We start from the raw sequence: 24,610 nt of genomic DNA, 5'->3' as shown, positions 1-24,610 counted from the left end.
TCTGCATTCCATTGGTTTATTCAACATATGATAAAATAAAGAAACAAAAACACAGTATTTCAGAGCGTTTATTTCATAATGCGCTCAAATTGCTCCCTTGAAGTGGTACATAAGTGGGAGGTGGGGGTGGGGGTGGGGGGCTTAGAAAAAAATAGGTGCCTGTGGAAATTATAGAAACTCGAAGAAAGCGACAATTTCTCACGTTCGCACTCCGAGAGAACGTGTCGTTTTTATTAGCACACCAAAAAATAAAAAAATAAACTCCCCGGGCAAAACGAGACCCGCCGAAAGTTAGTTTCCATCGAAACAAGCGGACTAACATGGCGGTCCTTAAAGGGACTGCAATTATTTCTACCTCCTTACCAAATGATCGTGAACTCTCTGACAAGCATATGAAAACATTGCATTCACACGTTTGCAGTTGGTGGTGAATTATGTATATAGAAGTCACTACATGCCACTATTTACACAGAAATTGGTTTCTTTATTCTAGAGCTTTTCTAGACTCGCAAAGTCTTTATAGCTCCAAAATATGGTGGAGAAAGAATTCAATTTCAGAAGTAAAAATAGTTTCTTCCACTTTCTGCTCGGTGTCAAGGCCTGATTTATGAACATTAACGATCTTCAAGAAATTGTTTTAAAAACGGTCAATTTACGGCAGAGTGCTCTAGTTTTGGTTCTAAATATGGAGATGGGATTCGGTCGCTAATGCCTTAACACCTTTAACAGGAAGCTGTTATGTATGTTTGGGGGTACGTTTATTTTAAGAGCCCCCCCCCCCCCCCCCCACAAAACAAGTAGCTGAGACTTCAGGTTGTGGGTTTAAGGTGTGACTTTGAGCTAACAATGAGAGAGAGCTTGCTTTGGGGCAGTTGCTTTATGTTGGAGTGGAGTGGGGGAGAAAAAAAGATTCTTTAACTGACAGACTTCAGCTTGGTCCAGGGGTTGGTGCCGCGCACCTCCAGCGGCGGATCATTGTGAAAGATGTGGTTGCACAGTTCTTCTACTGGGGGTTCAGGGCTTTGGATGGCAAATTGTGTAGCTTCTTCAACATCCTTTTTGATTTGCTCGTCAATCTGCTACATGAAGCGGGGCACAAGAAAGGCAAACTATTTCCAAAATATCTGCTACGCTTCCCTCTAGAATTACAGACAGTAGTACATAGTTAGTTACCCTCAGTTCCTCCGTGCTGGCCATGTTGTTGTTGATGATGAGAGCCTCAAATTGCGAGATGGGGTCTCTGTTTCTGCGGACCTCATCAACCTCCTCCGCTGAGCGATAACTGGGAGATAAGAAAGGACACCGAGTGTATATCTCCAGTAGATACGCAAAGTCTGGACACCACTTTTCAAATGATCGCCCTTTGTGGTATCAACAAAATAAGACCCAAGGTCTGTGTTTACTCTCACCATTCCTGCACGGTGCTACCACCACTGAAAATGTATATATTAAATACTAAGACTTTTACCTGTCCTCATTGTCACCCGCATAGTGTCCAAAATAGCGATAGGTCTGTAGCTCCAAAATGATTGGACCCTAAGAAACACAAATAAATTAAACATACTAATTAATTTGGCATGACATTTTAAATGTAAATTACACTGTCATCAAAAATTGGAAATATTAGGAAAAAAAGAATAATTTCTCACTTTCCCCGACCGACAGTGATCAGAAGCAAACCTGGTTGCCTCCCGAACGCAGAGGATGTCCATCCCGTCCGCCTGGAGACGCATCAATGGGTCAAGGCAGGTTTCCAACAGTCAAAATACTGAAGATCATGTATTTTTTAAATAGCCGTCGAAATTTATTCTCTGAGTCTTGTTTTTCCCTTTTCTTCAAAAAACATACAGTATATTCCATTCTATTATTTCCTATGTTGTTTTGATTTCCAAATTCCAAAAAGCAGAACAGACTGTGTTGGGCCTAAGAGGCTCCAAAAGATTGACCTTATCTCTCCGCATCATCGTTTAATGCTTGAAGTTGACATTCATTTCGAAAAATTTGAGGGACGCTCCAGAACTTTACCCTGAGCCCAGGAATGACGTCCCCTCTCGTGTAGAAGTTGGTATTCACGCTACCTCGTTCCACCGGAGTACATAATGCGTATTTATTATTCTCGCAGACGAAAATGATGGGGAGCTTCCAAAGTGCCGCCATGTTCATGGTCTCAGCAACCTGCCCCTATCGAAAGGTTGGAGGTCAAGAGGTCAGGTGTTGATGAACAAACAAGACGCAGTGTGCGTACGTGTACCTGGTTGACTGCACCGTCACCATAGAGACAAACGCACAGCTCATCCGTCTTCTGGTACTTGCACGCCAGCGCCAGACCGGCACCCAGAGGAACCTGAGGAGAGCCCAAATCGAGTCACATTGATTGCATCAAACAAGGTAACATTGGAGCACGTAACTGTCCCACCGATATCATGAACATTTTTTTTATAAAGAAAAATACGATCCTGATTATTAAATGAATTACTGTGTGCATTACCTGAGATCCAACAACAGCGCAACCTCCGTAGAAGTTTTTTGAATACATGTGCATGGATCCCCCTCTGCCTTTTGATAGTCCCGTCTTTCGGCCTAAACACAGTCCAAATGCGAGCGATTTCCAATCCATCCCAAATTCTCTGGAAATCTATGCCTCAATATTCTCGCTAAAACATTTGAGTTCAAACATTGCATGTGCTCTCACGCGAGTTGTCAGAGCATCTTCTCATGCTTACCTGCAAGCTCGGCCATAATCGCCCGAAGAGAGCCACTCCTGGTGAATGCGAAGCCATGAGTACGGTAGCTAGTAATGAGGTGGTCAGTCGGTTTAATGGCTGCCTCAATCCCAACCGCGCACGCTTCCTGTTGGAAGGAAGCAACGGGAGTCATTCTTCGTCCTCTCGCGACGTTGACATTTGGCCGGAAGAATCTTTATGCCATTTCTAGGTCACCAAGTCTTTTGCTTTTGAAAAATCCCACAACTCACCAAAATATTGCAAAAAATATATATGTATGCGGTACACTGAAATAATGATGAAATAAATATTTTGTGGGTGATAATTCAGTGAAAGTTAATCATTTAATTTTTTTGTTCACAATGGATGGAATCACCACCCGAGAATCTTGATCCTTTTTATGTTTATGATACCTGGCCAGCATACAAGTGGCAGGAACCTCCGATGATCATCTGGTCAAACAGTTGTTTTGTCTTCAGCTCTAAGCTCCGAATTGTCTGCATGGTGAGGTAGTATTGCAGCGCCTCATCGCGAGTCAGAAGCACTTGAGTGGAAGGTGCCTCATCCAATCGATGGACGTCACATTTCTACGGCAAAAGTAGAAGAGTGCCCTTAGCACTGAGCGCATATCGGAAATACGAGACGGTCCTGTTCCACCTTGATTTGAATGGCTGCCTGGGTTGTGAAGCTCGCAGATCTGAGCGCTGCTGTCCCCTGCAAGTAAAACTATCACTCAAAGTACATTTACGATGTTTGACTGGTCAGCACATCCGCCCCACAGTGCAGAGGTGATGGGTTTGATCCAAGTGTCTTCAGGCAGTAGGCGGGGTACACCCTATGAATTGGTTGCCAGCCAATCGCACTCGCAGTCACACCGAACGATAGTCTAGTGTTCAGTTAACCTACCATGCATGTTTTTTTGGAATGTGGGGGGAGGACCCAGAGTACCTGGCGAAAACCCACGCAGGCACAGGAAAGCCAGAGCCTGGAAATCAAACGCTGAACCTAAATGCTAAATCTACTTTTGGGGAATAAAAACTCAGTTGTGAGTAACACCTCGGCCTACTGCGCTGCTTTATTTTAATACTGCTCATTTTGGCTGTAGTTATTTAAGCATACTGGAAGTTTGAGAATCGCAGCAGGCACATGGTATGCTGCTACAACCAGCCTATCGAGGGAAGGCCAATTCCACTTTCAAATAGTATAAACAAAAGACTTCATCCTTGTCTCGAGTGTGTCCGTCGGGTCGATGAAAAACAAGGTACACTTGCAAAAAAAATCTTAAGAGGATGTAATACGAGAGCTGTATCAATTATTCAGCCTTTGAAAAAAAATGCTCATACAACTGATGTCATTTAATAGCAGCGATTTTTATATAGTTGTAGCTTGGAGAAATGCACAACTAAAAGTCGGTCTAGATATTTGAAAGTATTTTTAGTTGCTTTATTTAGGCGCACAAGATGGACAAAATATTACAGAGCACCAGTTAGCATCTGCTTATCCTCCACAAATTAGAGCTAAATTCACACTGGGAAACAACAATATATGCATACCTTTAGGCCAGCAAGTGTCCTCTGTGTTAGGATGGTAGAGAAAAAGAAAGCCATTGAGCCTGCCTGACTACTGACTGGAAACTTATTAGATTCTAAGTCATACATTGTGTTAAGTTTACCGTAGTGGTAGTGACACACCTTCGCTGGAAAGTACAATGCCAACCAACCAGTTCTATAGTAACAGACAACATTCTCACCTAATTGTGTCGGTAACATGAAATGGCCTGCATTTTACTGGTTTATTTAACATACGGTAAAATAAAGAAACAAAAACGCAGGATTTCAGCTCGTTTATTACATGATGCGCTCAAATCGCTCCCTTCAATCATCATCCTTCTTTCAACGTAACAGTTATCATTGGCAGAGCAAGAATGGAAGCTGCATCAAAACAGGGTTAGACATTGTGAATGTTTCTTTTTTTTTTTTTGGCAAAATAGGCTACTTCTCACATCATGGAGAAAAGCCTTCACATGTTGTGTACTTTGTTCATTTTAAGTGTTACATTAAGTGGGCTTGCAGTTTAGCTTCCTGCAACGGAGGGGATACCCCCCCCAAAAGAAAATGTAACAATAAGTAATTGCTCGATTTATTAATTTCACTGTGTTTAATAACTTAAAGTAAAAACATTTCGGAGCAACCCTTGCATCCAGTAATTATTCTGTTTGCCGCCCTCAAATTCAGTTTGGACACCCCTGATGTAGCCACATCTTGCACGTTTATTTTAAGAGCCCCCAGCTGTAAAAAAAAACCCACAAAACAAGTAGCTGAGACTTCAAGTTGTGGGTCTAAGGTGTGGCTTTAAGCTAACATATGAGAGAGAGCTTGCTTTGGGGCAGTTGCTTTATGTTGGAGTGGAGTGGGGGAGAAAAAAAGATTCTTTAACTGACAGACTTCAGCTTGGTCCAGGGGTTGGTGCCGCGCACCTCCAGCGGTGGATTATTGTGAAAGATGTGGTTGCACAGTTCTTCCAGTGGCGGTTCAGGATCCGTGGTGGCAAACTGAGCAGCGTCTTCGATTTCCTTCCTCACCTCGACGTCAATTTCCTACAAACACAACGCAAAAGGTAACTCAATCAAGTCGAAAATGTTATATGAAACAATCGGTTTTAGCTGAGCGGCGGTAGTTGCTACCTTCAGCTCTTCCACGCTGGCCATGTTGTTGCTGAGCATTCGGTCCTTTAGCAAGGAGATGGGGTCGCTCTTACTGCGCACTTCCTGGATCTCCTCACGTGTACGGTAGCTGTGAGGGCAAAGATTGGTGCAGGGGTGTTGTGAGGGTGCACTCGAACAGTACTGTGTAGCATAGTAGTACATACTAGCACAATGTAGTGTAATTAGCTCTTTTGTGTTTTCTGAGCTGGCCTTGAAGAACAACTGCTAGAAATATTTGCCATTTGCCATGATTGCATTTAGGCCAAAGCAATTTCCATACTACTTTGACACCATCAAGTGGACTATTAGTGTTATTGTTTTATGGCCGCTTGTGCGATGTCCTGTTGTGTTGGCGGTCCGAGAATGAGCCTTGTACATCGGTCAGTGCGAAAGTATGTTTCTGCTTCCCTCCCCAATACCGGCTACAAATGGCCCATAAATTACCTGACACCAGGATCACTCATACTGTGACCGTGATAGCGATACGTCTGAAGTTCCATCAGAACAGGACCCTAAAATTAAAAAACAGGGTAAGTCAAGAGATGGGGGGGGGGGGGCATCATGTGTATCATCATTTAATATGTCGAACATACTTTCTCTGCTCGACACATATCGGCTGCAAACCGAGTTGCTTCCCGGACACAGAGGACATCCATCCCATCCACCTAAAATCCAAATGATTGCAGATGTAATTAACGCATTCAAGGTTGCTGGAAGATGTAGTCCATTCATTCTATTCCACGTAAGCTATTTACGTAGCATCACAACATGATAAAAAGACACAAAAATGTAATTCACAGGCATCTTAAAAAGAGCTAATGTTCATGACCAGATCGCTGTTAATACCACACTACTGCCTGCTGGGAAAAAAGAAAGCAAGACAGTGGTTTGGTCACATCATGAGATGTCTATGATCTATAATTGTTCATTCTGATACAAAAGGGCAAGAGAATTGAGCAATGACTGACACATTTGACTAAATATGTCAAGAAGTGTTTGTTGATGATTTACATTAACGCAAGGAATAGAGATGTAGAGGAGCTGTATACCCTTAGACCAGGGATGTAGTCTCCTCTCTTGTAGTAGTCCGTACTGGCTGCTGCTCGCTCCACTGACGTGCCCATGCCATACCTGTTGTTCTCGCAGATGAAGATGACGGGCAACTTCCAAAGTGCGGCCATGTTGTACGTCTCAAAGATTTGACCCTGTGGAGCACAAAAGTTGCTGGAGAAAAACAAAAACAATCCCTGTGGAGTGTGTGTGTGTGTGTGTGTGAAATGAAGTACAACTCACCTGGTTGGCAGCACCATCACCATAGAGACAGACACATAACTGTTTGTTGCCAAGATAGTTGCAGGCCAGAGCTATGCCAGCACCGAGTGGAACCTGAGAAGTCAGACACACAAGCGCAAGGCTCCAAAAATGTTTTCCCATGCGTTTCGCCAGAGAGCACACATTTTACACAAACACACACACACCTGTGCTCCAACAATTCCATTTCCTCCATAGAAATGTTTACAGTACATATGCATGGACCCTCCCTTTCCCTTTGCAATGCCACCTCTTCGCCCTGCACATAAAAATAATGCCAAGAATCATCAAAATGAACATCAGCATCTCAATACTGAAAGTGTTATTTAGTAACTGGGATTTCACCAGTGAGCTCAGCCATAATTTCCTTTACAGTGCCTCCCCTGGTTAAAGTGTAGCCGTGAGCGCGGTAGGCCGTGATCAGGTGGTCGGACAAGTTGATTGCTGCCTCGATACCAACAGCACAGGCTTCCTGCGAAGAGAAATAAAAAGCTTAAGTCCAACCGGAGTTGTTTATAAAAACACGATATGGAGATTTGGCTTCACGAGGGAAGAAATTTCATCTGTGCTGTATGTTACACATACAGTGCATTTGACAAAGTTTATCCAATTCAATCCAATCCAACGATTACCTGGCCGTCATACAAGTGACAGAAGCCTCTGATGATCTTCTGCTTGTACAGCTGATCGGCCTTCAGCTCCATTCGCCTCATCGTCTGCATGGTGCGATAGTACTGCAGACCCTCATCGCGAGTCATCACTACCTCAGTGGCCGGGCCCTCGTCCAGTTTGTGGAGGTCGCATTTCTAAGTAGGAACAACAACACGTCAATTCCAATTCCAAAGTGCGCTTGGCATTGGCCATTTGTGTTATTTGAAACGAACCTTTATTTCAAAAGTAGCTTGAGTTGTGAAGTCGGCATAGGTCCTTGCTGACATAACCACTGCAGCACCCTGAGAAGAGGCATTTATATGTTCCAGACTTTGTGAAAATACAAGGAATTTTCCTTTCCTCAAAATTCAACAAGACAAAAATCTCATGACTTCTTTTGTCGTACCAACACGTTACTACATTACATGGCACAAAATTACAATCCCCGAGGTCCCACGTTAACAGTCAGTCCCATAAAGGCATCAAAGGAATAAATGTCGCATAATGAAAATGCAAGAGGCATGAATTTCACATGATCTTTCCAATGTCGTTTTGTACTTGCCAAAAGGATAGGATGTTAAAGAATAAAGTCCTCAAAGTGCAGGGATGAATGGCCATGAGGCTATGATTATAGTTTTGAGTAATTAGTGATCAGTAATCAGTGATTAATCGTTTTAATGATGGTGATTTTTTCCCCCCATATTCGCACAGTCCTAACATTCGTTGAGATTAGATGGTAGAGAGCGAATCTGAATCACAAAGAAATATCGTCGACAGCATTCGGCTGGGTGTAAATTTGATCTTTGTCTGTAGGAGCAGTGTGCAGGCGTAAAACGCGTTGGCATAATCAAAACGATAAATGTATGAATATTTACATTTAAAAAAAGTAGCGGTGGGAAAGCATTTGTCAACCAAAACAATTTGGCCGCCCTCAGACCTGAGGCCAGCTGCCAGCTTCCATTCGGGCTAACAAGGTCAACAGATCGTTGACAGTTTCATTTAGGGTGTGGATATCCATAATATGGGCTGGAGGTCGATGCAGGATATTGCAATTAAGCCCTCGCGATACGAAAACAGTGCACTTACATTTTTTTGAGCACCGGTCCTAAGCACATTAGAGAAAAGTGACAGCATCTTTCCTGAGATAGCTTGCTACCGCCCAGCACAGCTACGTCCTTCTGATCGCCGATGTACTTCCGGTTCCGCTCCATTTCTTCTTCCTCTACTCTTACGCTTGTGCCATGGAAGCTTTGCTGCCACCGTTTTTTTTAGCGGTTTGTGTGTGACAACAAATGTGCATGAAATAAGGTAAAACACCACAACGATTTTATGAAAAATTATACCAAAATCGACAAAAATAAATACAATAGTAAACAATAGTAATAATAACAGGAACACCACAACATATTTTACACTGTGTAGTGAATCCATGTAATTGTTTTATATAAAATATATATTCTGTATATTATTAATATATTTGGGAATATATATCACACACTACTATCTTCTTTATGAGATTCTAAAATCCAAAAATATGGAAATTTTTTCAAACACTCCCACCATTGGCTGTATGGTGCGTCATGCAGTCAGTGCATGTTTCCGCTGTGTTCACTGGATATATCACGTCAGCATCATCCGAGCCAGACTCCTCATCCCCATCCCTCGCCATGACCTTCATCGGGACTATTTAGGTTCATGCTGAGTTTGTTATATTCCCTTGAGATTCGTAGATGAAAGCGTACACCTGAGCTGCATAGCGGCGTTACTGCGGCTGGTTTGCAGCTTTTCTTTTCTCGTGCGATCCATGGCCAACATAGTCACAGCGTCCGACACAGTGGCAGCAGGTAAATATTTACATCGTATTTTATTCTTTAATTTTATGTGTTCATGAGGCTTTATTGCAGGTTCGCGAATAAAGTCATTTAAAAAAATCGGCGCCGTGTGCTCGATGCAAACAATAGCTAAATGTGTACATGACGATGCAGCATAGCCATGCTTCATTTTCCTGAAAACATCCGATTTATCCATCCATTCATACATTACAATAGACGTCCTCGTGTTTCCTGTCATTTGTTTAATTGTGCTTCCGGAAGGGGAAGCCTTGTTAGAGATTTAAAGGAAAAACGTAGATATACGTTGTTATTGTAATGACGTCACTCTGTGGTCGAAGAGCTTTGAAGGGTGTTGAGCGCATTGACATGGCCCCCTAGAGATTAGACTTATTATTTTTACGAGCATCCTCCCCCGCCAGTGATGAAGATGCCGATGATGATGGTAAAAGTTGAAGTCATTGTTAGGCCCTCCACACCCTGAAACAAGAGAAACATAAGCAGGTCAGTAATCACATTTCCTGTAATCATGTCAATGACTCCTTCAGTGCAGGGAACAGAGCCATGCCCCTATCACACTGAGTGAGGTTCACTACCCATTGGAGACAAATTGGCTGAAACTGAAGCCCTCTTTTTAGTAGTATTATGATGATAATATTAACCAGATGTTTATTATTGTGTTTTGCAGTGGTTTGAAACAGTTTTGCACCACAACAATTTATCTTTACATGCTCCGCAATATTAGAACGTCAGTATGCACCAGTGTAGTTTGACGCCACTGCAAAGTACAACCACAGTAATGACTGTGTCAATGTAAATTGTGTCGCGAAAACATAAATGTGGATTCATGTCTTGTGTGAGTTTGCGTCAACATATTATTTGTTTTCTGCGCCACAGTCGAAAAGATGGCGCCTCCAACTGTCCCGCTACTTCCCGACAAGAGAAATGGAACAAACAGTCACGGCTCCCCGGCCAGAACTAAAAAAACAAGTGCGTAATCGACATCAACACTGCAGCTGGTGAGACAAAACCAAATGTCCCATCTCTCATTCCATCTTGGCGATTATAGCTGCGACAAACACAGACAAGAAGCCCCTGTTGAATGGACTTGCGTCGCCTTCACACTTGGTTGCGACCATCAGCACCAACCCTGCCAGCAAACCAAGTAAGTGTCACACTTATAGTGTCACATTCTTCTTTCGTCTGCAATTAGTCTGAATTGATTCCCCCCTGATGTTTCTACCGTTCAGTTGTGGAGGGATTTTTGAAGACAGATGACAGGATGCGTTTAGCCAAAGAGAGACGGGAGGAGAGGGACAGAAGCCTTGGTAAGAGAGCTTACTGTTTTCAAGCACAGGTCACATCATCTAAACGTTTCTGTATTTTTCAGTCTCCCTGAAACGGCTTTCGGATTCCTATTCTGACATTTGCCCCTCACTGCCTAATTGCTTTGCCAGTAGAACATTTAGTCTGAGCTCCCTGGCTCGCTGACATGATGAGCTTTGTCAGACCTCCGCATCTCGTGTAGCCCACAGAAGCGGGTCTCTGCAGATAGCGCTGCAGCTTGACCCTCAGGACAGTCGATTCCCTCAGAAATTCTGGGTTAATACTGATTTGAAATAACTGTGAAATTAATGAAAGACTATGATGTTGGAATGGAAGTTCGCCCTTTCACTCTTTATCGTTATTTTTTGACACGACACATTGGGCTTCACCTCTTTCAGCGGCACGGGAGCAGCTGATCAGGGAGAAGGAGCGTCGATCTCAACTGCAGTACGAGCGCACGGTGGAGGAGCGCTGGAAGCGGCTGGAGGAGCAGAAGCACAAGGAGGAGCTGCGCCGGGCTGCGGTGGAGGAGAAGCGGAGACTGCAGCTGGAGGAGGAGAGGGTCAGCTGAATACAGAGCATCCTAAGAAAAAAAAAATCACCTGTAATATTGATTTTCAAATGCTAAAGGTCAAATTGATCCAAAAAATAATTTGCCACTTGGAAACTTAAGATGGAAAAAGTGGTCGCTTAACAAAAAAAGCTCCTCTATGATGCATTTAGGAGCGGCTGGAGGCCCTGATGAGACGCTCTCTGGAGCGCAGCCTGAACCTGGAGAACAGACACAAACGCTGGAGCAGAGGCTTCCATGTTGTAGCAGGTGAGAACGTATAAGCCTTCGCAGGTTGTGGCAGTAAGATTAACAGAAGAAAATATGTCATTTGAAACAGGAAACAACTAAGGATGCTTCATTAAATGCATTTTAATGCATCTTAATAAGATGCCTGGTGACTCTTAACTCATTCAGTACCAGCCAATTCTAGACCAAGTCTGAAAAGACGTTTAAAAACGTCTTTGGGAGTGAGTGAGTTAAGAGTTCACGATTTTTAGTGAGCACTTTTGTCTTGGCCTGATGACTGCTTACAGATCAGCTTTTCGAGATAAAAATGCACGAGTAGAATTCAGTTTTCCTCGATACCCTTCGAGACAGGATGATGTGACATATCCGCGCTGGCATTTGTGTAGCCCCAGCTTACTAAAATGTTTCCTACAAAACCGCGCCACCCAACGCAGCTTCAAATGAAAAAAAAAAGTTCTATGTACCAAAGTGACCAAAGTGCGGGTATCTCAACTCATATCTTGGTCTCGAAGAGCGGCCTCAACTGAAATGTTCATAATGCTCTCCTCTGCTCCACCCGCTGACTTTAGGTGACACTGAGAATGCCTCGCTCTCTTTCTCTGCTGCCTCCACCCTTTCCCATGGCCTTGCCTCCCCTATTCCTGCTGTCAGCGAATCTGGTAATGTTTGGCTCTTCCCAGCCACCTCCACTCCCAAATGTATATTCCCCCATGCAACTGTTAGAATTTTATCCCTGCATTTGTTTGCCTTTGGGTGGGATTTCAATGCCCCCACGCACAAAGGTAAACCACAGTTATGCCTGCATGTTTTTGTGTGTCTGGTTATGAATCATTTTAAAGGATGAACGACTCATTTTTGGAGGGATTTCAGAAGTACTTTGTTACCACCATTTCTAATATGCTATGGTTTTGTAAAATGGTCTTAATTACCTTTGATCATCAAATGATGTTTTTTTTTTCTTTCAAGATTAATCGCACATGACCCAGAACATAAATGCATACACACCAAAATAGACATGGCCGCACTTTTTAGAGATTACACTTCACAGATGGCGACAGATGGAATCGGAGGTCATGTGGAGCGGCAAGCAAACAGTTTTTTTGTTTTGTGCGTGCTCAGGATGATGTTGAAGTTTGGGTTTCAGTGTTATAGCGTGTCAGTTATATACTGTAGAATGTGTTTTGCATCAGGATGCATCTGCTAGACTCGATTTGGCAAAATGAGTGAAATTTCAAATGGCTGTTTTAAAAATGAGTATGTTGATGGTTTACTTCTGCAAGTGGCTATAAATATGACACTTTGCGGACAAGCCTCCACTCCCTGCTACTCCTGAACTGATATCGATCTGCTGCAATTTGATTTCATGAGCATCCTCTTTTGTGGTCATGCAGCGCCTTGCAGCCCTCGCAGGTCACCTTTGTGCAACTCGCGGAGCTCCGCTGATGCCCACAGAAACGGACTAGTGGAAGGCTCTCGGTCCACTCCCAACACCCCCAAGGTTAGGCAGGGCACATGCCGACATTCGGCACCTCCACTTGTCACCTCTGTGAGAACAAACAAGTTAAAGCTCTCTGTTCCTCTCAGAAAGAGCGTCTGCGAAGGGAGAGGAGAACTGCCTCCCCGGGTGGTCCGTATTTGACGAGAAGATCAGAATCGCCGGCGAATGTCATCAAACAGACGACACCTCCGACTACCTCCAAGTGAGATCATTTTGCTGGTGCTAAAATGACACGAGATATGAAATTCCAAATGTTTTCGAGAAACTGTATTTTGCTGTAATTTTTGTCAAATGTATACCTGCAGATTGGCTTCTAAGACACAAATGCAGTCTCCCATCAGTGTCCACGAGTCCCACCACTCTCCCATCGGACCTCGGCCTTTCACGAGTAAAGCACAACAGGGTGAGATGGTGGGAAAAAATCCCGGCCATACCCGCAGTGCAGTTGACGTATGCAAAGCCGGATCATTTGAAGCCGTCAAAGGTGACGCACCTGAGAAAAAAGAGGACCCTTCCGAGAAGAAATCAGAGCATAGCACTCAAAATAGAGAGAAAAAAATAGGTAGATGATAAATCAACTTTTTAACTCACGTATGAGTTATTTTATTTTATTTTTTAAGTCTTCGTGCACATCTGCTCAACAGAATCATCGCCATGCACGACCACAGGGAAGGCAGCAACCGGGATAACCAATGCGGAGGAGGCTAGCAGGCTGCTAGCAGAGCGTAGACGCCAGGCTCGGGCACAGAAAGAACTGGAGGACAAAAAACGAGAGCAAGCGGATGAAGAAAGGTGAAAAAAAATGGTCCAATTAAAGGCAGAGTGGATTGAATTGGTATGATGTGCCCTGCTGTCAGGCTCCGTGAACAGCAGACCAGACAACATGTGCAAGAGCAACATGCGCAAGAGCAACAGCAGCCTAAGGCCAAGGAGCCTGGGGAAAATGGCACAAGTTCCAACAAGGCAACACAACAAGAAGACAAACGGCAAGAGGATGTGCAGGAGAAGGAGCAAACGGGCACAGAGGTAAGAGATTATTAGAAATCATGCTGGATGGCTCCTGCTCAAATGGACCTTATTCAGCAAAACGTTTTCACAGATGTCTTGAAAAATGTCTCAATAACCAGGCGCTCCAGAATTACATTTCAAGTCTTGTTGAGAGCCTTGAGTTAGAATATTTTTTTTTTAAATGGATAAAAAGAATCCAGTGGCCACACCAAAATCTCAGCGGCTTGCTAACAGACATTTTGATACCGTAGCTTCACACGTGGGTTGGCAGGCAGTTTAAATAGCCCAAAATGTACGTACAAGCAATTAACTCATTCACTCCCAAAGACGTTTCTAAACGTCTTTTCAGACTTGGTCTAGAATTGGCTGGTACTGAATGAGTTAAAATTTGCCATTCTTCTGACAAATAAGCAGCATCGGTAAAGATTAATAATTAACGCTATTCTCATTCTACCGTCTTCAACACGAAAATGCACTGTTGCCCTTTAAATATGGTTTTCGATGCCATGTTGGAATAGGAGTGTCCTCATGTTAATGGCATAATCATCTGAAAAAAAGTGCCACAGAAATACAGTACTATGGTGCCTAGTTTGCTCTCCTGAAATCTTTTGCTCAATATCTTCAAAAGAGAGAAAGGGTGAAAGTTCAAGCGCATGACGGAGCTCAGCGTCAACGTCAAGACCGTGAACAGCAGTCGCAACAGGAAGAGGAGGAGAGGCAGCTGAGAAAGAAGGTTATCGCAAAACAGGACAAGGTTTTTTGTTCACGGCGCTCCACTCGATACACATACTTACATGTTGACGCCTTTTTGCAGAGAATTGAGGAGATCATGAAGAGAACGAGGAAAGGGGAAGCTGATGTGAAGGTACCGTAAGAGACTTCCTCTCATACAGTCGCCCTGCTGCCTTCAAACACCTGCTCATTTCACGATGTCATTTTATCTAGTTTATTTTTATTTTTTACTTTATTTGATTTTCTGTTGATTGTGTATTTATTAAATTTGATGATGGTACTTTGGTTTTGCGTCCTATTTGTCATTGAATCTGAAGGACGAACAGGTGGAGACCAGGTCACCACCAGGTTAGTATTGATTTAGGTAACATGCACATACTTTGGTCTGCTTCTTCTGCTTACGTCAGCCCTTTTTGTATGCCTCGCAGCCGCGTGCATGGCAGCTACCTATTGCTACGAGCTGGCGCATTTAAAAAAAAACAAAAAAAAACAATTGACTTTTTCAACTGAGGTTTTGTTTTCTGCTTGTTAGCGGGAACATGCAAAAACTGCCTGCTTGAGTGATTTTCAGAAAACTGGTCGTGGTGGTGCATGGTCCCAGAAAAAAGGTATTAAAAATGACAATATTATTTTTTCATTTTTATTTATAAGTGAATGATGCATGATAAATCTTGGCAAAATTGAGCCAAATGCATCAGGTGAGTAAAGAATTTGGTGCTGATCCAATTTGGGCGTATGGCTTTTGCACTGTAGTGAGTGCCATTCTGTCCATTATTTCTAATTTTCCTACTGTATGTATATAATCTGTCAAATGCGTGCTTTAGCTGAGATTGGCTGCAGCTGAATCTCGCCTACATAATGAGCTATGTCATTGTTCTAATGTTTGCTCCCACACTCTTAAATCCCGTTGCAATGAGGGGCTATTTGGCTCTATTGCGGATTATGTCATTTAATGGAGTGAAGCGCCATGGGAGCTGGCTATAAAAGAATGTGCCCTTGACATTATCTTTCTACTTCTGCCCCAGCTTTTTCCAGACACATTACTTCAACTGTTATGTCTTGTTCACACTGGTAGGTTGAAGAATAAGGTTTATTTTCGACAGTCAACTGAAAGACTAAATCCTGCAGTTTTGCTGCATTTCCTCAAATACCAGTGGATTGTTTGAACGAATACAAATATTTTCAGATGGGGGTTGTGGCTAGTCACACCGATGCCCATCTGATGGACAGAATTATTTCACTATTACAATAGGAAGGGTGTTTAAAGTTGGACGCAGACCATGCGACAATCAAGCACACGCGCTGACCTGACCCAAAAACTAACAACTTGATGAGGTTATTTATTGTTCATTCGCCTTACTTCAATTCCTGCTCATTGTGAACCTGCATCGTTGGCCCTCTCTATGTTGCACCTATGATTGACTGGCCAGCAGTCCTGGGTGTAGACTGTCCTGTGCCTGATATCAAAAGGGGATAAGCGCCGACCATGGGCAGAAGATAGCTGGAGACAATGAGACATCTCTTTGGATAGAAGTGTTTATTTGTTGAAGCAAACAATACACCCGGCGGAGGGATAGAGGAAAGACCTCTGGTGGGTGATACAAAATTTAGCGGGTATGCGTCATTCCTTATCACCAGTTGCGGGATTTGACTCAAATCCAATGCAGTTGACGAATGCCGGGCGGTTCGAATGAAGTGAAGCCCACAGTGATGTTTGTTATTCTCCACAGGAGAGTTAACGACTGTCGAAAGTAAAGCTCAGGAAGACTTTAAACGGTGTAAAGAGCGGGTCACAAGCGACGGGGAGGGGAAGAAAGAAGCTACAGCACAGATGGAGTATCGGAAGCATGTTGAAAACAACGCTGAAGCGATGCCAGCTCACAGTTTTCCTGACTCGAGAATGGACATCGGAAAAATGATAGTTGCAGATGAACTGAACAAGGAGGGTGCGGACGATCCCCGACTACAGGAGAGGGAAGTGCAAATGATTGCAAACAAGCAGCCGAGAATCAAATTTAAAGACATGGACCCATTCACAAAAGAACCAACCAGTGAGGCAGGTGGCACGGTTAAGCAAAATGGGATGCATGGAGCAGTCACAAGGGCAGAAAGTATCTCTAGTCGAGGTCATGTGACAGCTGAGGTCGACAAACTGAAAGCGGCGTCCTCGGCGGGGGGGCCCGAAAGACAAGGACCTCGACAACCATCCGCCATTCATCTAGAGCCACCGGAGGTGAGGCGGTCTTCTGATGAGGTGCAGTCCATGGACATCAGGTGAGCCACGCTGGTCTTCTAAATGAGCTCAAATAAAATCAATGATATTCTCAGGCATTGAATCGATTGAGATTAGGTAAAATCATTTCAGAAAAACAATTATTGTTGGCGGGCAGAATTAGTCTGCTCGGGCGAGAGGCAGCACATCTTCAAAGACAACCACAAACAGTCCAGTTGCGCTCAATCCGATACCCTGAGAATCAATCCTGATAATTTTGTGTTTATGTTCCAGCCCAGCATCAAAGGAGGAATTGATTTCCATCCCAGAATTCTCACCAGTTAATGAAATCCAGCAATGCAGCTTAAGTAACACCCGGGCCCTTCAGGACTTGATGGACCTGACAGGTAGCATCACATGCTCCAAAAGGACCTCTGAAGGCAACGTCGGCGACTGCAACAAAAATCTGATCCAGGGAGTCGTCAGCCCCATGTCGGACTCGAAGCTCATCGGGATGTCACCACCCTCCTCGAATCAACTTAATATCCACTAATGCAACCAACGTTTTCTCCTTTAAACATACTAGAGCTGGCATTTAGAAAATAGACATCTGTACCAATACATTTATGGACAAGAGCCATAGAAACTGACAGCTACTAAAATTACCCCTAGCGATATTGCAATATACTAATCACATATAGCAGATGTGGATAACGGAGTAAGGGTGGGCCTGTGATTGATTGGCAAGCAGTCCAGGGTGTATCCTGTGTTTCACCCAAAGCCATAGTCTTAAGACAATTTGATGTGATTTTCTTATTGAGACTTCAGAACTGTAAGTGGTCGATGAAGATGATGCTGAAAAAAAAAAGATGTTTGTTGCAAATTGGAAGGAAATTTGAACTTGGATTGGTGCAGCAGTGAAATTGATTTGATCTTATTACAAAGGTGAATTTGGCTCAATGAGCACTTTCAACCTTGCCTCGAATGTTTTCATAGATTTACTTTAAGAAATAAGAAAATTTGTCAACTGTTGAGGGCCTTGAAAATGCTTGCACAACCACGTTTAGGTTTTTGTGTCTAAATGTAGATTCATTTTGGAATGACCTGAAGGAAGAGCTTTGATATCGCAATTCTGTGCTACCACTGTGCTGACATCTATTTTTTTCCCTCTGTGCAATGAGGTTCAGTGTGTGACCTTTAACACCTGAACATTGTATGCCCAAAATCTTGTCCAAGTAACATTGCTTAGCACATGTAGCCCAATACGTGTCAACTTTCCACTCTCCCCTGCAACGGCCTTTAGAATCCTCGTTGATAGATCAGACATTTAATCTGCTGCATAAAGTGGTTTGGAATTGACTTGATTTATTTCCAGAACTGAATTTAAAGAAGAATATTTCATTTGCAGATACATTTTTAGCAGAAATAGAACCATATCGGCTCATATTTCAAAAGGAGTGACTTTTGTGACTGTTGAGTTGTGCATGGTTATCATGGCCAAAAATGATCAACCCAATAAAATATAAAGTCATCAACACTGTTTTTTATTGTTCATACACGATTAGTCACAATGGCCCATTGACATACTGTATACTGTAAATTGGATGCTTGGAACTGGCAAACATTTGCAATCCTGAACGAACCCGGACGAGAACGCAACATTCGCTGCCTTTGCAAGCACTCGCAATTGTTCACCGCTCAGTGGGATAGGGCCTGAAATGAATCGATTTGTCTCACATGATTTGCTTGATTAGTGTTTTCAAGATTGATCGAGTAACATCGATGTACAAAGCCATATATTCAGAACACTAAATGTCCAAGTTAATAATGGGTCATCCATACTTTCCTACGTACCAGCAATTGCTGAAACACAATTTTTCTTCAAATTATTTTGGAACGTGGCAAAAATAAGGGAGCGCCTTGAGAATCCCGCGGTTCTAAAATCAGTCACGTACCCACAGTACTCAGTTCCATAGTTGCGTCTCCCTGGTACAAACCAATCACGTCTTGATCCGAAAGGATTTTCGTACTTCAGCGAACGCCATTGGCTCAGAGCAAGTCACGTGACCAGCAAGTAAACGTCCTCCGCGTTGCGTCATGGCCAAAGGGACGAGCCTCTGCCATGGCTGACGACGAAAGAGAATAGCTAAATTGCAAGCATTCCGTGAAGCTAAGTGTTCGACGATTGCGCTTTGGTAAGATGTCCAAAATCACTTATGATAATCTTACGCGATCATATGTTATTAGGACGAAAGTAAGATTTCTGTGCAGTTGTCCAAGTATCGATATTCCAGCCGTACGTGGATGCCATTTTGTGGTAACTGCGCGTGGTTTTGCTTTCATTAGCTTAGCATCAAGGTAAGATAACGATCGTCACGAGCCTTTTTGTGTTTGTGAGCTAAAACCACGTAAACGACATTAAACATTGTTGTGAAATGTATGTATTTCCCGTTGAAACTACTGTTTTGTGGAGCGTGAACTGTGGTTTGAGGTAAAACGGTTGGAGGCCCTGGACTGAAATTAGCCAGCAAGTACGTACCAGGCGAATGAGCTAGTTGTATGATAATTTAAAAGCAATGTTAACAAACGGTACTAGAAGAAAAAAATATATATATATTTGTGTGTGTGTGTGTGTATACTGTGGATTGTTTTTGACCATCAATTCTACCGTTCTACTCTGTGAAGCTTGTAGAGTTGTTTCAATCGCTAACATCGAAGATATGGATTACACCATTGTCATTAAATCACTTCCAAGACGAATCAAGTTCTTTAATTTTTACTTGGAGGGCTTAGTTTGGTTGTACAGTACTGGATCAGCAAGACCTTGACATTTGCCTTTTTTTGTCCTTCTCTAGAGTGTAGATAGATACACCACAGAAGATTGTCCGACCACATTTTGAATCTCCACGCATGAAGCCAAGGTATCACATACGTTGATCTTGAATTGCATCCACACACCAAGTGTTGTGTTATTAGTTAGCGATGCATAATTTAAATGGTTTATCCTTCCGCGTTGTTTCTGTACAGCAGAGCTTATGGAGATGGTCATGGGAGTGGGGCCAGAGAAGGTAATTATTCCCCGAACTCCAAAACAAGAAGAGACCCCCATGGCCACCCAGGAAAGCCCCATGAAAACTGGAGAGAGTCAAGGGGTCGAGGTCGACCCCCACCGAACAGAAGAGTCCCACTGATGGAAGACCAGCGAGAGCCACGTTTTAATAACTGGAGGGCACAAAATTCGGATTCTTATCAATCATATTCTCCGAAAATGGAACCGCATCACAGCCATCACAGGAGACCGCCTTCATCCAGACCAAACCGCTCCCCGCATGCCCAGCATCAGTCATCATCCCGCAGTCCTGCACGAGGGTCCCCGGGTCATAGGGGGCCTCCTCCCCATGGCCACTCCTCAGCTCACAGGTCACCTTCCCCGAGACGTTTTCGAGGCCATCCCGGCGACAAGAGGCCCGGCGGCCCTGCACCTGCCTATCAGGGTTCTTTCAGGGACCACAAAAGAGAGCCTGGTTTCCCCCACCAGGAGCATAGGTATCGAGGCCCTCGTGGGGATGTGAGTCCAAGGGAGAGGCCCTTTGTGGACTCTGGCCACGGCAAGAAGCGATGGAACGACACCGGAGCCTTCTCTCATCCACACAATGGCCAACACGGGCCTTCGGGGCCTCATCGGAGCCCAAGGGAGATGCATGGGAGAGGCTCGTTTCCAGAGAGGTACAGGATGGAAGCAGCTCCTCCAGCTGGTTAAAATGATTAAAAAGAAGGCTGACCCTGATGCCGACCTCAGTTACATGGCTCGTAATGCCCGATGCCCAGCTCCCCTTTAAATAATTGACGGGTGTTAATAAGATCTGATATAAATGTGCTTTCACCTGCCTTTGAGAAGGATTTCTGTAATCGGTCTAGATTTTGTCATTGAAAATGATGAGCTGCCTCTTCCTCCAGTTTCATTTTATCGTGGCCTTGAGGAACGGGGCTGCTTTATATAAAAAGCTTCGCCACCCACTTGAATTGGCAGGAGGATCTGTTATTGTAACGATTTCTTCTGTCTGATGGATATGCAGGTGGTCATCTGAGCAAGACTCCAGAAGGCAGCGTGGTCCCATGGAGAGGCAGGGTGGCAGACCCCACAGCATGGAGAGTGCAAAAGATGTTCCACGCCTGCCCCTTTTCAGACCCCCACCTTGGAAAGGAGGCCCGCCGCCCTCATCGTCCTTCCACAGGAGCCCCCAGGACAGGCAACTGACGGGTCCCCGCAAGAGGAGACTATCAGATGTCAGCATGTCCTCTTCAAGCCCGTCACAGGATCACAGTGGCCCAAAATACCCCAGAAGAGAGAGAATCCCACTCCTCAGTATTCCCAGACCATTTGGTGGTAGACCCTTATCACTTAGGGATAAAAGTTTCATATTTAAAGGCAGACAAATGAGATTTGAGTCTCCCATGAGACTAAGAATTCCTCCGCCTTTTAGACCCAGACCACATCCGGGCGACATTCCCCTTCGGGGACCACCCAGCTCTATTCTTGCTATGAGGAAGAAACGCTTCCAGGGTAATCCGGTTCCCCTGAAAAGGCTGCAACCAAGAGACACAAGAGCTCAACAGTCCCCCGACAGAGATGAAGAGAAAGCCAGCAGGTCCCTGCGAGAGACTAATACCAGAAAAGAACAGGTGGAGTCTCGTCGCTCCTTGAATACTCACAGGTACGGTATTTTCCTTCTTGCACTCTTCGCAGGGGCTTGATGATGAGAATTGGGAGGTCAAGAAAGAATATGTTGATCGTGAGACCACATGCGAAAAATGAAGAAGACACGATGCACAAAATGCTGCGACTCCGATTCTCCTCCCCCTCGCCATCTCCGATCTGCATATTCCAGAAAGAGATGGCGTTTATTCTCCTGTACCGTGAAAGCAAACGTCCGTCGAAGTCTGGCACAAAATGTATGGCACTGCTCCCGAAGCCCCGTCCCGATCTGTCGGTTGTCTCGAGCATGAAAGGAGTTTCCCCCTCATGTTTTAAAAACGCCTCTTGAATCACGCAGACTGTTGAAAGAGAGATCCCGGTCTTACTTTGATGAGAGACCACAAAAAACAAGGCATGCTTAAGAAATGTCCCCAAATTCATGCTAGTGTGAGCATTGGCGCTCAGCGGGAATTTGTTTCCGGCGAAGAGGAGTTGTTCACGAAAAGAAGGAAATTTACACGCTGCTGGATTCTTTACTCATCGCTCATTGCAGCAAAAGAATTTTTACTTTATGATGCCTAGAAAAACGTACTCATGGCCAACTTTGCAGTCACGTTGGCTGCCCACAGAAACGAAGAGGAAAATCACATTTTGTGTGCCGAACGAATTATCTGAAGAAGCGATGGAAGACAAACACTTTGACGCACTGCAGAGGTCTGCCTCTCTCTTGACCACTTGGAAGAACGATGTGCACATCAGATCCATGCTGGAGCCCCAATTTCTCCGTGCAGACAAGGTGGCAATACAAAGATTTAGCAACAGAAAAGACCATTGCCGAAACCATAAATCCCCAATCATGCCGCAGTGATGCCGGCGATTCACTTGCGCGAGTGCCGTGAATACAGCGCAGAGCACTTGTCACCAAGATGAGACTTAAAGTCAATTGACAGCAAGATCGCAAAGACCTAACCAGCATCGGCAACGCAGAAGCTGCGTCGCTGAAGACTTGAGATGTGCCCCTTTTCCAACTCGTTGCTCCCATTGCGGCCTGCTACAATATGAATGCATTTGGGCGACAAAGTGGTGCCACGGTCTACGAATCCTCGGTCAGTCCTGCCTGATACGGTGCACTCTATACGACCTCTAACGTACCCCAACTTGCCCCTTTTGTATGTCGGTGCTGGTTTGCATGTACAAGCCCAAGAAGGTCAACCGAAAAGATGATCTCAACCGTTGCCCTTGCAATGCCCCTAAAGGAAGAGGAGCCCGTTCACCCTCCACCCAAGTCCCATTTCTAAGATGAGCTGAGGTGTCTTAAAAGGCCGACAGATGCTTTCTTTAAACCACCAGCGCAGCCGGAGTTTGGATCCCTCTCTCTAAACTTACAGAACCCGTCATGACGACTCCGTTTCCATTCATCTGGTAAAATAGACCATGCGGCATCAGCCCCGGGGCATAAACATCTTTGAGGAGCGTCGTGGCCAAATAAAACGCCGATTGAAGAGTTGTTGATGCAATTTTTTACGATACCCACCCGACCGGCCGCTTTAACGATCCCCGGGTAACTGAAGAGTGCTCAGGTTGATTGCGAGTGCAAATATAGGAGTAAAGAAGCGTGGACATGCCATGGTTTTGTAAGTACCACCCTGTGACATCTGGCTTTACATGCTCATTTCCGTCCTTACAAAGCTGTGCTGTTCATTACCGTTTTTTACACGATTTTGATAGGTCATCCTTTTTGCGTGCGTTAGTTTACCTGACTGTTTATCTCTCTTCAGATCTTCCCCCATCGAGAAACGAGACCTTGTCGTCGTGTCTCACTGGGCAGCCGGCCCGAGCACGTCCAAGGAAGACTCTCCCGCAAAAGAACGTAGCCCAAAGTCAAAAACCGGTAACTGCCACTGTTTCCCAAACGGGCTACACGCTTCCTGTCTGTCAAAAGCTCATTTTGTCATTTCTTTTCATACCCTGGTTCAGACGCGTCTCTGAATAGCTCACCATCAAAAGCTGACTCAAGGTCCCAGTCGTTCGACAGAAAACGAGGATATCTGGAGAGAAGAACGTTCAGGTACTTGCTTGACAACATTCTGACAAAGTACAGGCGGTACTGAGGTCGTGTTTTTTTTTTTGTTTCCTCCAGGCCACTTAATTTAATGGCCGACCGGCCCTTCAAAAGACCCGGACCCATGCAAGTGAGTGCAGCCATTCCACGAAATGAAGGTTTTATCTCCATGGTGTTGTCTTGTACTTGTGAAAAGATGGCATGTATTGATTGTCTTCATTGTGACCTTTGATAGAGACCAAAGTTTCCCGGCCCGAGGAGACCTGGCCCTGAGCCGTCTGGGAACTTTCGACGGCCCCTCATGGTATGCAGAATTTATTGATGAGATCTAGTCCCTCCCAGGAATTAAAAAAAAAAAAAGTTTTTATTTAACCGCTAATCTGTCTTAATGTTCTTTTGACAAGGAGAACTTGGTGCCACGCCCCTTCCCAAACCAGAAGCCAGTGTTCCAAAAAAGTTACAGTATCATGTCAAAGTACCGCAACATGAGAGTGATGCGACAGCGCCCTCCGTACAACAGAGCACCCCAACAACAACGCTGGTGACCATCCCAGGTACCTAAATGATTACAAGCAGTCGGTTTGAGGTAATCATCTTTAAAATGATCTGAATAAAACACTTTTTTTTTTTTTTTGGTGAAGGTGCTGATACCGGAAACACTGGAAAAAATAAATCACCATTCAAGTTGCATCGGCAATGCACTCCTCTTATTTAACAATGCCTTGTAGGATGAGTATTTTTTTTCCATTTGTAAGATTTTAAGTCATTTCACAACTGTTATAATTTGAAAAAAGTCAGGCGACAGATGTTTAGGACTATCTTGTTAATTATATTCTTTTGTATTATATAACCCGATGTCCTGTTTTGAGAAATGGAGTGCATTTCTGAGGAAACTACAGCTTAAAAAAAAAAGACATGGCTCCCTCTTGTAGATATACTGTTTAACATAAATGAACCTGTTAGTTTCCTTTCAGAATCGATATTTTTCTCTGGCGTCCTATATTCTGTATTACAACTGTAATTCAGAAGAAATAAACCACTGCTCAATTTCATGCGTGT

At 44.1% G+C, this 24,610-nt stretch overlaps 4 protein-coding genes across 9 annotated transcripts; 2 read left to right on the top strand and 2 right to left on the bottom strand.

The window, feature by feature from the left end:
* Positions 1–52: 52 nt before the first annotated feature.
* LOC147193909 (pyruvate dehydrogenase E1 component subunit alpha, somatic form, mitochondrial-like) lies at positions 53–4,492 on the bottom strand. Of its 2 annotated transcripts, XM_086131559.1 has the most exons (12): positions 4,277–4,410; positions 3,630–3,708; positions 3,381–3,437; positions 3,137–3,310; positions 2,724–2,850; positions 2,489–2,580; positions 2,252–2,344; positions 2,026–2,181; positions 1,650–1,721; positions 1,469–1,536; positions 1,174–1,282; positions 53–1,079 (listed from the first exon to the last, which is right to left on the bottom strand). In XM_086131559.1, the coding sequence occupies exons 2-12, from the start codon at positions 3,630–3,632 to the stop codon at positions 915–917; spliced, it is 1,116 nt and encodes a 371-aa protein (XP_085987685.1). In that variant the 5' UTR covers positions 3,633–3,708; positions 4,277–4,410; the 3' UTR covers positions 53–914. The 2 variants fall into 2 exon arrangements, with proteins under 2 accessions (XP_085987685.1, XP_085987684.1); XM_086131558.1 differs by lacking the exon at positions 3,630–3,708 and having other exon boundaries at positions 4,277–4,492.
* A 59-nt stretch (positions 4,493–4,551) lies between these two features.
* On the bottom strand, positions 4,552–8,599 carry LOC147193908 (pyruvate dehydrogenase E1 component subunit alpha, mitochondrial-like). The gene is made up of 11 exons (XM_086131564.1): positions 8,476–8,599; positions 7,623–7,691; positions 7,371–7,544; positions 7,084–7,210; positions 6,906–6,997; positions 6,721–6,813; positions 6,477–6,632; positions 6,021–6,092; positions 5,872–5,939; positions 5,407–5,515; positions 4,552–5,319 (listed from the first exon to the last, which is right to left on the bottom strand). The coding sequence occupies exons 1-11, from the start codon at positions 8,521–8,523 to the stop codon at positions 5,155–5,157; spliced, it is 1,173 nt and encodes a 390-aa protein (XP_085987690.1). The 5' UTR covers positions 8,524–8,599; the 3' UTR covers positions 4,552–5,154.
* Positions 8,600–8,967: 368 nt separating this feature from the next.
* Positions 8,968–18,328, top strand: map7d2a (MAP7 domain containing 2a). Of its 3 annotated transcripts, XM_086131556.1 has the most exons (17): positions 8,968–9,233; positions 10,116–10,208; positions 10,288–10,383; positions 10,469–10,546; positions 10,943–11,106; positions 11,268–11,364; positions 11,913–12,002; positions 12,735–12,841; positions 12,928–13,043; positions 13,147–13,403; positions 13,486–13,633; positions 13,699–13,867; positions 14,478–14,582; positions 14,664–14,714; positions 14,899–14,929; positions 16,312–16,855; positions 17,088–18,328. In XM_086131556.1, exons 1-17 carry the CDS (start codon positions 9,194–9,196, stop codon positions 17,344–17,346), a joined length of 2,445 nt encoding a protein of 814 aa, XP_085987682.1. In that variant the 5' UTR covers positions 8,968–9,193; the 3' UTR covers positions 17,347–18,328. The 3 variants fall into 3 exon arrangements, with proteins under 3 accessions (XP_085987682.1, XP_085987681.1, XP_085987683.1); XM_086131555.1 differs by having other exon boundaries at positions 14,478–14,714; XM_086131557.1 differs by lacking the exon at positions 11,913–12,002 and having other exon boundaries at positions 14,478–14,714.
* A 533-nt stretch (positions 18,329–18,861) lies between these two features.
* On the top strand, positions 18,862–24,603 carry LOC147193906 (uncharacterized). 3 transcript variants are annotated; one of them, XM_086130714.1, is made up of 10 exons: positions 18,862–18,988; positions 19,649–19,714; positions 19,824–20,519; positions 20,870–21,508; positions 23,268–23,380; positions 23,467–23,557; positions 23,630–23,681; positions 23,787–23,855; positions 23,956–24,105; positions 24,193–24,603. In XM_086130714.1, the coding sequence occupies exons 2-9, from the start codon at positions 19,704–19,706 to the stop codon at positions 24,094–24,096; spliced, it is 1,812 nt and encodes a 603-aa protein (XP_085986840.1). In that variant the 5' UTR covers positions 18,862–18,988; positions 19,649–19,703; the 3' UTR covers positions 24,097–24,105; positions 24,193–24,603. The 3 variants fall into 3 exon arrangements, with proteins under 3 accessions (XP_085986840.1, XP_085986841.1, XP_085986838.1); XM_086130715.1 differs by having other exon boundaries at positions 19,821–20,519; positions 23,959–24,105; XM_086130712.1 differs by having other exon boundaries at positions 19,821–20,519.
* The last annotated feature ends 7 nt before the right edge of the window (positions 24,604–24,610 follow it).

Source organism: Hippocampus guttulatus, chromosome 15, assembly GCF_054856545.1.
Source record: "Hippocampus guttulatus isolate MCC_2025c chromosome 15, RoL_Hgut_1.0, whole genome shotgun sequence".
In the NCBI taxonomy this organism is placed as follows: Eukaryota; Metazoa; Chordata; class Actinopteri; order Syngnathiformes; family Syngnathidae; genus Hippocampus; species Hippocampus guttulatus.
Note: the sequence above shows the minus strand (reverse complement) of the source record. Positions and strands in the feature narration are given on the sequence as shown.